Source organism: Procambarus clarkii, chromosome 37, assembly GCF_040958095.1.
Source record: "Procambarus clarkii isolate CNS0578487 chromosome 37, FALCON_Pclarkii_2.0, whole genome shotgun sequence".
Lineage (NCBI taxonomy): Eukaryota > Metazoa > Arthropoda > Malacostraca > Decapoda > Cambaridae > Procambarus > Procambarus clarkii.
Window position 1 is genome coordinate 27,467,073 of NC_091186.1, and position 14,950 is coordinate 27,482,022.

At 39.5% G+C, this 14,950-nt stretch overlaps 1 protein-coding gene across 11 annotated transcripts in view; it reads right to left on the reverse strand.

The window, feature by feature from the left end:
• Positions 1 to 14,950, reverse strand: part of LOC123765886 (protein bric-a-brac 2) — a 146,750-nt gene that overhangs the window by 105,287 nt on the left and 26,513 nt on the right. The window contains exon 5 of one of the 11 annotated variants that reach the window (XM_045754741.2): positions 2,021 to 2,271. The exons of 9 other annotated variants lie outside the window; for them this stretch is intronic. In XM_045754741.2, coding sequence (XP_045610697.1) covers positions 2,068 to 2,271 — 204 coding nt within the window. In that variant the 3' untranslated portion in view covers positions 2,021 to 2,067. Of the gene's footprint in view, positions 1 to 1,819; positions 2,272 to 14,950 lie in introns of those variants that run through there. One more of the 11 variants, XM_045754740.2, reaches the window with a different exon arrangement.

A 14,950-nucleotide genomic window follows, 5' to 3' on the forward strand; every position in this document is an offset into this window, starting at 1 on the left:
ATGGAGCACCCAGTTGCACCTGGGTCTCCCCCACTGCTCTCTCCCACTCCGCCTCTCTTTCCTTTTTCCCCTTTGTCTCCCTCTTCCCCAATTGCCTCCCCTTTCCCCTCCACTATCCCCCCCCCTCTTTTTCTCTCTCAACATCCCCCATGCCTCCTCCCCTTTCCTCCCTCAACATCCTGTCCCCCCCCCCCACCATTCTCCCTCTCACATATACCCCCCCCACTGCTCCCCTCTTTCTAACATTCCTTTCTCTTTTTTTCCCCCCCATCTCACCCTTATAAATTTTCTGAGAGAAGCATTGAATGTAATAACTCTACAGGGAACACAACCTCTATTTCAGACTTAACCTTGTGAAAATTGTAGTGGGGGCTTATTGATGTGGGCTTATTTATTTCTGTAGCACTGGGACATGCCCCAACCTGCCTATGATACTTCCATACCCACCCACCCCCACTGTTATCTTGAAAAGTTAAGTGGGGCTAGCCTAAGCATCTGGCCGGCAACCTAAAACATACAGAGCCAGGCACGTATTTTCTTAGATATAGATTCCTCTAATAAAGTCTAGCCATTAATTAATTAAATGAAGGCAATTTTATGTATTTTTCTAAGAGTAATGTACAGTATGACAAAATGCCTTATTGCTAAAAACTTACTTGGTAAGATTAAAAAAAAAAAGTTTATTTGTGGTATGTCTAAGCAATGCAAATAGACAAAGTTTTGATTGACAGTTGAGATAATCAGCAAATGGGAAAACAGATGTAAATTGTAGCATTATAAATATAACATATGCCACCCTCCCCACTCTCTTCCTCCTACTCCTATGTACAGTTCTTGGATGACTGCATTGCCCAACACACAGTTCCTTGACTACCACTACTAATATACAGGGTGGTTATAAATAGGAGCTGCCTTGTATGGGCCAATAGCCCTTCTGCAGTTACCTTTCTTCTTATGTTCTCATGTTCTTATACCATTATCACAGCAGTCAGTCAGTCATGGTACAGATCCTGCAGCTTCTACTTATTTCAATGTCAAGCATTTATGTATACTGCCCTCTTGCAACCCAGAATTTGATAATACTGTACTGTAATCTGACATAGACCAGTATGCAAGTGTTCCTTCATGATGCAGCCTTATATAACTTAATATAATTTTTTTGAGCAAAATGGTGGGTTTATTCATTCAAAATGGGAGAGGGTGGGGGGCAACTAAATGTTTTTACGTAATATTCTCTTTCAGAATGTTACTTTTGACTATTCTACTAGTTAAATTCAATATTTTAAATAGTGGTTTGATTCCATAATCTTGGAATTTGTTAAATGTTGCCAACCTTACCAAAACATTTACTTTGCAACCTACCTACTTAATGCCAAGACAGGTTTACAGGTGCCACATTTTACCAATTTTTTTTCCCCTAATGGTTACCTCTCAAACCTAAAGCTCTTACTTGATCTTTACCTTACTTACTTGAAGCCTTACTTGATGAAAAATTTCACAATTTTGACTTGCTTTATATAAACACGCTGATGTAATATTCACACACACAAAAAAAGGTGTGCTGTGGGGAATATTTAATAAAAGTGGAAAGAAAAAAGATAATAAAGGGTAAATAATATATATAGAAGACAAAGAGCTTGGCAACCCTTCTAAGATGGCACTTTAGATCTGTATCCCACACTATTCAGTAATTTGAAATACTGTACTGTACAAATGTAGTACCACTATGCAGTAGAAGGCCATAAAGAAGGAAACTTGAAGCCTACGTTAGCATTTGTTGATTAGGAATTTAACAAGAAAATATTACAAAACCATCATCAACAGATGCTTTATGTTTATTAGGCACAAACATTACACAGAATCATTAATTGAGTGACTTGGAAAATACAGCTTAACATTTTCTAAGAGTTTTAAGACTAGTCACTGAGCAATATTAGCCATGATACAGACAGACGTTTCCATTTTACAACAAGCAACTTTGAATATTGCAGCGCGAGCGAGTCTTAGCAAGCATCGTTACCTTGAGTTGGTGAGGGTATCGAGCACTCTTAGCACATTGCATCTTCTTCACCACCCAACTACGTAGCTTTTATGAATGCTCCGAACAGTAGATTCATTCACTTTTTTACCAAACCTTCGGGACAATTCCCTTGCGGCTTTGGCTGGACCCATCTCGGTACATGCTTGATGAATTTGTAGCCGTTCTTCGGCAGTCCAACGATTGTAGACGCGCCGACATTTTATCTCTGGGAACCTTCCATCATCTTCAATCTGTTGGTTGGTGACGAAGGTCAAATTTGCTTCTTACTGTAAACTGTGTTTGATAGAAAGTAACTGTGAACTTCTTTCCACAGGCTAACACCTCACCCTTCCTCCAACACTTTACATTTATGTAATACCAGTAATTACCCAAATTTGCTGCTGTATAAGACGCACTTTTCTAATTTTTAAACGTATACAAAAATTGTCCTGCATCTAATGCGGACGTATTACGGATGGGAGACCGAGCGCCATAGGCTAGGGAGCCGGAAAAGCCTACTGGGTAGGCACAAAAATCGTTGCTAATAATAAAATATTGAGAACAAGCCAAATTATTACAGTAAATTGTGTTACTAATAATAAAATATTAAAAACAAGCCGAGTTATCAGTCTGTTATCACAAACTAACAAAAAATTGCTTACGATACGTTGGCAGTTATGAAGGAAGCTCAAATTTCACCACCTTACCCAGCATACATAACCCACACCTGATATATGTCATACATTATTAAACGATTGTGTTACCTTTAAGAATCATTTATTATCTAAATGAAAAATGCTCTTAGAAAATTGAAAGGAATGTTAAACTTTCATCCGCATGTCAGCCATTTTGACACTGGGTGTGGCAGCTCACACTCGCGGAGTTCAGAGTGTGTTGATGGTGAATGTGTTCACCATAGCAAACCACTAAACTAGTATGGTGAGCAAAACACGAGTGGCTGCCCCACACAGTGACGCTACCTCGATTCCCTCCCTCACCAAAATTCCTCCTACCACAATATTACGCTCAGCGCTAATTATCATCACAATCCTGCAATCACCACAATCCTGGTCACTAAATCCTACAAATGAATAATTGACAACAAGTTTATTTTGTAAAGGAACATAAGAAGTCCTTTGAATATTCCTAGATGGAAGAAATAATGCTGTGGTGCTGTGGCTAGCGCTGTGAACATCATGTACAGCATTGATTCACTGATATTTGAACATAATACACAGTCATTATCACACTCAGGCTCTTCTGTAATACTATCATGGCTAAATAATACCAGTTACATATATATTTTGACATTATTAGGCGATGCTGTGGTCACAAGCTGAACAGCAATGCTGTGAGCTCATGCTGCGTGCGCCAGCCTTTGTTACCTTGAGGTGCTTCCGGGGCTTAACGTCCCCGCGGCCCGGTCATCGACCAGGTCTCCTGGTTGCTGGATTGGTCCACCAGGCTGTTCGACATGGCTGCTCGCAGCCTGACGTACAAATCACAGCCTGGTTGATCAGGTATCCTTTGGAGGTGTTTATCAGGTTCTCTCTTGAACACTGAGGGGGTCAGCCAGTTATGCCCCTTATGTGTAGTGGAAGCATGTTGAGCAGTCTCGGGTCTCTGATGTTGATAGAGTTCTCTCTCAAGAGTACCTGTTGCACCTCTGCTTTTCAACAGGGGTATTCTGCACATCCTGCCATGTCTCCTGGTCTCATGTGATATTATTTCTGTGTGCAGGTTTGGGACCAGCCCCTCTACTATTTTCCACATATAAATTATTATGTATCTCTCTTGACTGCGCTCAAGGAAATACAGATTTAGGCTCTTTAGTCGGTCCCAATAGTTTAGATGTTTTACTGAGTGGATTCTAGCAGTAAAGAATCTCTGCACTGCTCTCCAGATTGGCAATTTCTTCCAGCTTTGGAAGGAGCTGTCATTGAGCAGCAGTACTCCACTCTAGAGAGCACTAGCGTTTTGAAAAAGTATCATCATCGGTACAGCATCTCTAGTGTGAAAAGTTCTTGTTATCCAACCTGTCATTTTTCTTGCAGTTGTGACGGCTACTTTATAGTGTTCTTTAAAGGTGTGTTCTTATATGTTCTATAGTATTCTTCTTTAGTGTTCTTATTTCTTCCGACATGAGAACAATCAAATCCTTTACATTGCCTTTTCGTTCTATGTTATGATTTACCCGAGTTTTGTAGGTGGTTTCCGTTTTTATATTTTCATTTTTCCGTAGCGCATGAGCTGGAACTTATCTTCATTAAACACTATATTATTTTCAGTAGCCCACAGAAGGACCTGATCTACATCTGATTGGAGGTTTGCCGTGTTCTCTATGTTGCCTACTCTCATGAAAATCCAAGAGTCATCTGCAAAGGATTGATACAGTGCTATAGATTGTGTCCTTGTCTATGTCCGATATGAGAATGAGAAAAAGTAATGGAGCAAGCACAGTACCCTGGGGGACTGAGCTCTTCACGGTTGATGGGCTGGATTTTATTTTGCTGACTATTACACATTGGGTTCTGTTAGTCAGGAAATTGTAGATCCATCTGTCTATTTTTCCGGTAATTCCTTTTGAACTCATATTATGTGCAATAACACCATGGTCACATTTGTCAAAGGCTTTTGCAAAATGTGTGTAAATTGCATCAGCACTTTGTTTGTCTTCCATGGCATCTAATGCCATGTCATAGTGGTTCAGCAACTGTGACAGGCAAGAGCGCCCTGTTCTGAAACCATGTTGTCCGGGTTTATGGAGATGCTATGATTCCATGTACCTATATTTTGTGATCTTACTTCTTAGCACTCTCTCAAAGATTTTTATGATGTGCGATGTTAGTGCTATCGATCTGTAATTTTTTGCCTCTGCCTTATTTCCTCCTTTATGGAGTGGTATCTCTGCTGTTTTTAGTATGTCAGAGATAACGCCGGTATCTAGGCTTTGTCGCCAAAGAATATGAAGGGCCTGCAATAGTGTTTTTTTTACAGTTCTTGATGAATATGGAGTTCCAAGAATCAGTGCAGAGTGCATAGGCATTCTGTTTGTGGCTTCTTCAAAATCCAGTGGGGATAGAGTGACATTTGATATATGATTTGATGTTGGTATCATATCCATGAAAAATTCATTTGGGTTATCAATCTTTAGTGCGTTTAGTGGCTCATTGAAAACAGAGCCGTACTGCTTCCTCAGTAACTCGCTCATTTCTTTGTTGTCATCAGTGAAAGTTAAATCTCCCTTTCGCAGGGGCCCGATACTAGATGTGGTTGTTTATCTTGATTTTGCACAGGAGAAAAAATATTTCGGATTTCTCTCTATTTCACTGATGGCCTTTTGCTCTCTTTGCCTCTCCTGGGTTTTGTATGAATCTTGTAGCTTGAGTTCAATTGTTTCTATTTCTCCGCCTAATCTTTGTCCCTTCTTGAGATAAGGTGCGACTCTCAAGTTGTTCCGCAATTCGTTTTTTTCGACTATAGAGGGAACGACGTTCTCGTTCCATATGGTTGCTCACTCAGCTCTCACACCCGGGAATGTTGCCCAAGATTTATTTTTTAAATGGCGTTTGTTAACAAGAGCTCTGAGAAAGCTGATGTGAATAGTAACGAAGTTTTGAATCATACGCTATACCTATAAGATCCCGGAGGCGTGTTGTGCACCCCGCGTCGAGTGCCTACAGGCATGTTGCGCAGTTCAGTGGTTAAGGGTTAAGGCCTCATAGCACGGTGATTAAATTGGAGGTCCTTTAACCCTTAAACCACGCAATACGTATATAGATGATTTCAGTCACAAAACCGAAACCTCGCAATACATTAATAGCCGCTTTCATGTCTAGCTCTATAATTTAAACGCCCTGCGTGGGAGTGGGGTAGTCATCGGTGAGCAGCACCTGACCATAAACAAACGCCACCTGGGAAAAAATCCAGCGTAGGCCGCCATTTTGTAGAGGCCTCAGTTACCCAGCGGACACCATGTCGAACGCATCAAGTTCCAACGACCAACCCCGCTCAACGAGGCGTTCCTCGCGACCTCTGACCTCTGACGAAATTAATAAGAATTTGTTCCTGGATGATGATGAATCTGATATTGACGACTCGGACTTTGATCATGACTACACACAGCCCTCTGAGGTGGATACGACCGATGATGAGTGTGAACATGCTGGCTCCACCAGGGCTAGGCCTAGCATCTCGCCCATGCCTCCTCGCCCTCACTCGACCCCACTTCGTGCCAGACCCCACAGTTCATGTGCTACATTGCAAGATATTGATGTTTTGGTCGACAAGTCTGAGGAAGGTGAATCATTTTCCGGTTTTAGTGACTTAGAATCGGAAAATAGTTTCGGTGCTAGTGCCAGTGGAGTGTGTGGTGTTGCCAAGCGACCTTTTGTCACGTCAGCAGCATCTGGCCCAGCCATGCGGGACCACATGGGGACACTGATGAACAAAGACCCTCAACATCAAGTAATTTTCCGTCACTGTCCCTGGCCTGCCCCTACTGTTTCTAGACATGCTTCAGCTCCTGGTTCACGGTTTCCTCGCCGTGGTGCCGCTATTGGCTCTTGAAAGACACCAGGTGTTTTTGTGTGGAGTGATGGGACAGATTTTGTTCCACAAATTCCTGTTTTTGATAATTCAGATGTTGGGATTACAGACCTTTTTCCTGATAAATGTGCAGATATGTGTGAAATGGACTATTTTACTGCATATTTCAATGAGCCGCTCATGGAATATATTGTTCAGGAAACGAACAAATATGTGGCAGATCTCATTATGAGGAGTTATCTGATTTTTCACGTTTACAGCGATGGAAAGATACGACTGTAGATGAAATGCATGTGTTTTGGGCACTGTGTATGTTGATGAAACATTGTGTCAAACACGTACTTGACCATTATTGGAGCAAAGACCATACTGTTCCAACACCAATGTTTGGCAAATATATGTCTCGAGACCGATTTGCGATAATCCTTAGGCGTCTTCATTTTGTAAATGATGAAGACTAGAATGATGATGATAGACTTTGGAAGGTAAGGCACGTCCTGAATGAACTTATTGGAAAGTACAGGGATTTCTACATACCAGCTCAGAAGCTGGTGATTGACGAATCCCTTGTGCTTTTCAAAGGAGGTTTTGCCTTCAAGCAGCATATTCCCTGCAAATGCCACTGATTGGATTGAAATTCTTTGTACTGTGTGACTGTGAAACAGGAATTGTGTTACACATAATCATGTATACGGGTACAAATGTAGACATTCCTGCTAATGACCAACATGGTTTTTCAGGTAATGTGATGAAGTCACTGCTTGCACCATATCTGAATAAAGGCCACATATTGTACACAGATAACTATTATACTAGTCCCTTGCTAACTAGGTTCTTGCTTGATAATAGAACTGGAGTGTGTGGCACAGTGAAGGCAAAACGAAGGGAAATGCCAGTGTTTTACACTGCTATGCAGGTTGGTGATTGCGAGCTAAGAAAAACAGGTGCAATGCTTTCAGTGCGGTGGAAAGATAGGCATGAAGTGAACATGTTGACCACCATTCACCATGGTACAATGTTGGACAGTGGCAAGGTGAACAGAACAACAAAACAAATAATCTATAAGCCAGATTGTGTCTTGGACTATAACATCAATATGCATTTGGTGGATAAATGTGATATGATGGTGGGGGCAGTAGTGTATGGAAAACAGTGAAGTGGACCAAGAAAATGTTTTTCCACCTTGTTGATGTAACAATGCTGAACAGTTACAATATTTATCTTGTCAAAACAGGTGGTAAACAAAATTTCCATGCATTCAGTTTTACTGTAGTGATACAATTACTAGAGAAGTTTAGCAAAGTAATTCCTGGCATACAGAGGCCCATTCTGAACCCGGTATTCCACCATGCTCCAACACCCAGGCTCACTTTCAAGGATGCCTTTGTCACACACAATCTAAGGTATTTACCACCAACTGCAAAGCGTGCTGTTGGCCAGCATGAGTGCATTGTGTGCAAGACAACAACCAAGAGGCAACAGAAACGAAAAATGGTGATGACTTGGCGCACAGCGTGTCAGGTCCCTCTGTGCTGTCAAATGTTTTGATGAGTATCACAGTCTTGATGAGTTCTAAATGTTCAAGACAGGTGCAAAAACATATAAATACAGAATAAGTGGGTGTAAATATTGAAAATAAATAAAAAGAAATAGTATATTTTATTGAAAAATGAGACATTTTTGTGCAAATACGTGTGACACCAATATGTGGATATAATATACATTGATAACAGTTTTATGATAAATCGTCAAGTTAGAACATACTGAACCACACCAGTAAAAAACATGGGTGTAAAATACGCCATAGATACTGTAAATAATACAGCGAAAATTAATTCGCGGCAACTCTGGCTCCTTCTCTGTCGCGCCTGACTCAGCCCGGGCGCACAGCGCTCCAGTGACGATGAAGCATGACGTCATCAACCAACTTCTCGGCTCATTTACATCATTGGTAAGTACAATTAATTTTTTTATTATTTTTCCCATGCTCAGGGAACACAAAGAGATTAAAAAGAAAAAAGAAATTTTTTATCTTTTTTTTTTTTTTTTGTTGCACCTGTGGGTGTTGAAGCCATTTGGACCCCTTGAGGTTTGAGGGTTAAATCTGTGGTTGTTGAAATGTCGGTAATATTTTGAGTAATATTACATATGTCAACCCATGGTGGACAGGCCACCGAACTTTCAAACCTCCTCTCTCTCTACACCCGCATCCTCTTCCTGAATTTCATCTCCCCATCCCTCTACCTCCCCCATCCTTTCCAATCCCTTTGGACATCAAAACGAAGATATTAAATTCATAGAGCATATGTATTTGGTACTTTGATTTGCAATAAACCACAATAGCTTTATAAATATTAAAAACTACAGTTAATTACAGCACCATACTGTACTTGTACAGTAACATATTTATTGAAAAGTATTTATTGCGTTCCAAATTAGTAATGTGCCAATGATTAAACCAGCTGTCGACTACTGCAGGACTCGTAAGGCAATTATCGTTAGAAAGCACTAAGCCATTACGACTATATAGCACTTGGAAGAAATAAGAGGGCAAGGATTTGGGAGAGGAGGAAGGAAAGGAATGGTGCATGACTAATGCGCGAACATGGTCTGATCAAGTTCAGATGGGTGGAAAAAATAACTAATTCCTATGTATGGCAAAATATTTAAATTGTAACAAATGACTGTTAGTGTTTTGTCAAAAATTTGAAATGTGTTTTGTTTTACCCTGTACAGGTAATGCATTTTTTTGTATTTTTAATGTTATAACATAGGCTGCGGAGGAACCATGCAATGGTGATCGTGTTGTCACTAACCAAGAGCCAAGATGAAACTTTGTGAGATCATTTTTTTGTGCTAATGATAGAACTAATATATAGCTATTGTTGAAAAACTTAATTAGTATGTTATAATAATAAAATTGACAAACTGACTTACTTTTAACGAAGTTGGAGATTACGAAGGTGTGACGGTTATGTCATCCACTGCTGCGCTTGTTTTGTATTGTTCAGTATAGTGTATACTATATACTATTCATGACAGTGTATACTATACAAGGATTCCATCATTCACTTTATAAAATTATACAGTATGTACACTTATTTTCAAGCCGTCACTTCACATTAAAGAGAGACACTGCACTGCACTTTAATAAAATATGATGACTAACAGTTGTAACACACATACAATTGAAACTTATTTCTGTACTTACATTTGAATTCAAATTAAATTGAAGACGACAATTAAAATACAGTAATGTGCTTCAAAATTGAAGTTGGCCATGCAAGTCCACAGTAAACAATGAGAACACATGGTCCGACACAAAATGCTCATGTCCACGAGAACAAAAATACCTAATGCCATATACTGTACTAAAAGGTATTTAATAAAAAAAAATTATTTTTCTTAATAATACTGTAATTGTTTCTAATATTTTCTTGATAATTTATAATTTTCTTCATTAGTCTGTATCATTTTACAAATATTTAAGATTTAATTTACAACTCTTAACCCTTAAACTGCTACAGCCTTAACCCTTAAAGGGGCCATATGATATAAAAAATATTTGATTTATGTGAAGATTACTTATAAATGTTAAACAAATCTCCAAATTATTGGCTTCAGCATTGTGAAAGTATCATTCCAATATTTTCAGAAATTAATTTTAGACGATTTTTTTTTTAAATGAACATTTTGTTGATACGGAGAACAGCTCCTGTTAACTGGAATTGATAGATAATGCAGTAATAAAGAGATGCAAGCACCTGTCCGATGCACAAAGAAAAAGAATAGTAGTAAGAAGTGTCCACATAGTGGATATGCAGCTGGTGCCTTTATCCACTGTGCTGCTCACCTTCCAAATATGGCACCCCCCCCCCCCCCTCTCGTGCGAAGGAAATAAATTCTCGGGAAAAAATTCTTTGTTTTTGAAAATGTTAAATATCCTTACCTGATCACAGATATGTAAAAAAAAAAAATTGAAATTGTAATTACTTTGGCTGCAATGGGGTCCGGAAAATGGTGTGTGACGTCACGATTTCGTGGTCGCCGTGACGTAGACTCCCAAAGCCAGTCGCCTATCAGCTTCAACATGCGCGAGTTACACAAATATTTTTTGTTCATTTTTTGCGTACATTGCCAAATACATTTGTTTTGTTTATTCTTGCCAATCCTATGTATAATGAACACATACACAATATTATGGCAGTAGAACATCCATACTGTCCCAAGACACTGTGTTGTGTGTGTCTCAAATGTGTTCACATATATTGTTCAAATATCCAATGTTTCATGTTCTTTTATGTATATTTACAACATATTTACACACTATACACTATCACACACTATATACATTCACAATCAACACACTCAGAACTCTGTGAGTGTGAGCTGCCACACCCAGCCAGCTCTCCCTCACTCCTCCCACCATACTGTTATTGTTTTTATTATACTATTTACACACGTTATGTATATGTATCTACATGTTTTATTCACCATAACTATGTACGTAAGCCGGTATTGTGTCAAAACAGCACAGTGGCCACCATACACTGCATGAGAAATCACACAGCAGCCAGCAGACGACCCTACAATTACGATGCCACATCCCTCACCAAAATGGCTGCTCCCAACATACTCTTGTTGCTGTTATTACACTATACACACACCTTGTATATACCCATGTACATATGTAATTACCTAAGTGTAATTACCTTAGTTACAGGATGAGAGCTACGCTCGTGGTGTCCCGTCTTCCCAGCACTCTTTGTCATATAACGCTTTGAAACTACTGACGGTCTTGGCCTCCACCACCTTCTCACTTAACTTGTTCCAACCGTCTACCACTCTATTTGCGAAGGTGAATTTTCTTATATTTCTTCGGCATCTGTGTTTAGCTAGTTTAAATCTATGACCTCTTGTTCTTGAAATTCCAGTTCTCAGGAAGTCTTCCCTGTCAATTTTATCAATTCCTGTAACTATTTTGTATGTAGTGATCATATCACCTCTTTTTCTTCTGTCTTCTAGTTTTGGCATATTTAATGCTTCTAACCTCTCCTCGTAGCTCTTGCCCTTCAGTTCTGGGAGCCACTTAGTAGCATGTCTTTGCACCTTTTCCAGTTTGTTGATGTGCTTCTTAAGATATGGGCACCACACAACAGCTGCATATTCTAGCTTTGGCCTAACAAAAGTCATGAACAATTTCTTTAGTATATCGCCATCCATGTATTTAAATGCAATTCTGAAGTTAGAAAGCATAGCATAGGCTCCTTGCACAATATTCTTTATGTGGTCCTCAGGTGATAGTTTTCTATCTAGAACCACTCCTAGATCTCTTTCTTTATCAGAATTCTTTAAAGATTTCTCACATAATATATAGGTTGTGTGGGGTCTATGTTCTCCTATTCCACATTCCATAACATGACATTTATTAACATTAAATTCCATTTGCCAAGTGGTGCTCCATATACTTATTTTGTCCAGGTCTTCTTGAAGGGCATGACAGTCATCTAAATTTCTTATCCTTCCTATTATCTTAGCATCATCAGCAAACATGTTCATATAATTCTGTATACCAACTGGTAGATCATTTATGTACACAATAAACATCACTGGTGCAAGAACTGAACCCTGTGGTACTCCACTTGTGACATTTCTCCATTCTGATACATTGCCTCTGATTACTGCCCTCATTTTTCTATCAGTCAGAAAATTTTTCATCCATGATAGAAGCTTACCTGTCACCCCTCCAATATTTTCCAGTTTCCAGAACAACCTCTTATGTGGAACTCTGTCGAAAGCCATTTTTAGGTCCAGATAGATGCAGTCAACCCAACCATCTCTTTCCTGTAATATCTCTGTGGCTCGATCATAGAAACTGAGTAAATTCGATACACAGGATCTTCCAGATCGAAAACCATACTGTCTGTCTGATATTATATCATTTCTCTCTAGGTGTTCTACCCATTTAGTTTTGATTAGTTTTTCCAATACTTTCACTATTACACTTGTCATATGTGTTCACCATAATGAACCACTAAGCTAGTATTGTGAGCAAAACAAGAGTGACTGCCACACACAGTGAGACTACCTGGATTCCCTCCCTCACCAAAATTCCTCCTCCCACAATACTATGCACAGTGCTGATTATCTTGAGGTTATCTTGAGATGATTTTCGGGGCTTTAGTGTCCCCGCGGCCCGGTCCTCGACCAGGCCTCCACCCCCAGGAAGCAGCCCGTGACAGCTGACTAACACCTAGGTACCTATTTACTGCTAGGTAACAGGGGCATAGGGTGAAAGAAACTTTGCCCATTTGTTTCTGCCTCGTGCGGGAATCGAACCCGCGCCACAGAATTACGAGTCCTGCGCGCTATCCACCAGGCTACGAGGCCCCTTATCACCACAATCTGCTATTATCACAATCCTGGTCACTAAATCCTGTAAATGAATAAGTGACCATAAGTTTATTTTGTAAAGTAACATATGAAGTCGTTTGAAGATTGCTAAATGGACAAAATAATGCTGTGGTGCTGTGGCTAGCTCTGTGAACATCGTGAACAGCATTAATTCACTGATATTTGAACATTGTACTCAGTCATCATCACACTCAGGTTCTATTGTAGTACTATCATGGCTGAATAATACCAGTTATATATATATATAAATATATTTTGACATTATTAAGTGATCCAACCAAGCGCATGGTTCCCGGTTGTGCTGGCCAACCTGCATCAGTTTACTAGAGTCGACCACTTAGTGACGATCACGCTTATAAGAAATTCTATTTCTTTTTGGTGATTTATTGCTTTTTGAACATAAAACTGATTATTATATATCATGCCATGGGTCCCAAGAAAACCAGTGGTAAGATACAACATATGAAAACACGTAAGGATGACCGTAGAGGAAAACCAAGAGATCTTTCATAAATATGAAGATGGTGTGCGGGTTGCTGAACTAGTCAGGCAGTACAACAAATCTTAGTCAACGATATCCACCATATTTGTAAAAGGACATTATGAGTGCTAAAGTGGCAAAAGGCGTATCAATAATCAATAAACATAGAACACAAACACTTGAGGATGTTAAACAGTTATTATTAATTTGGATACACAGCAAGATGTTAGCAGGTGATAGCATTTCAGAGGCCATCATTTGTGAGAAAGCAAGGCAATTGCATGAATACAATATTGCATGAAAAAGTTTAAGGTGAGCAAAGGATGGTTTGAGAAATTTAGAAAATGAGGTGGCATTCATAGTGTTGTGTGTTGTGAGCTGGTGGAGGAACACAGTGAAGAACTGACCACCGAAGAACTTCACAAGGAGCAGCAACAAGAGGCAGCTGAGGAAATTTCTTCAGGGGAGGAGGAGACAGTACAGAATGTCCCTTCCTCATTAAGAAAATGTGTGCAGCATGGGAAGAATTGCAAACGTTTGCTGAAACGACTCACCCAAATCATGGTGCAGTAGGCCATTGCCTTAACCTTTTTAATGACACTGTGATGCCTCACTACAGACAAAAATGAAAACGTATGGAAAAACAAAAATCTACGGAAAGGTTTCCCATAGATATTTTAGATTCCAAAAATTGTATTCAGTATAAAATGTATTTGTAAGTTAATATTTTTGGGGGTGTGGAGTAGATTAATTCAATTTCCTTTATTTCTTCCCGCCTTACGATATTTCGACTTAGGATACGTCTCTGGGAATGGATTACCAACGTAAATCGAGGCCCGCGACTATCATAAAAATCCATCGCCCAATGATAATATCTGTTACTTTCATCAATGTTCAATTTTTTCTCCTTGTTTATCATCTGATTTTGTTGTAATCTTTACATCCTGGAGAGTGCATACCCGTCCCTAACTGTGTGAAGATAGAATGAAATTGGTCAACAAATAAATTTGTCATAACTGGCAGAACCTGGGACTTTGAATTTTTTGGGGGCTGATTTTTTTCACAGATTTCAAACTCTATTTTCTTTGTCTCTTTAGGTTGTTTTGATGATTAGGGACCAGATTAGGGCTTTACCACTTATATAAAGTATACATCTTTATCCCCTAAATTATTATAATTATCCCTATATTTACACACAGATCACACTAACGTGATGCATCAAATAAACAAATCCACATGGGGCATGACAAGGATTCGAACCTGCGTCCAGGAGCATCCCAGACACTGCCTTAATCGACTGAGCTAGACAGAGTTAAAAGAGTTGAAACCGAAGTTCTACTGAACTTACTGGATCCCATAGCCTCTCCGAGGCACAAACCAGGGTTTTACACAACTCCCCCCTGCACCCAAGCTATGTCAATAGGCCGTTCTCCCTCTTCGCCCTTACATTATTACACACAGAGATCACACTAACGTGATGCATCAAA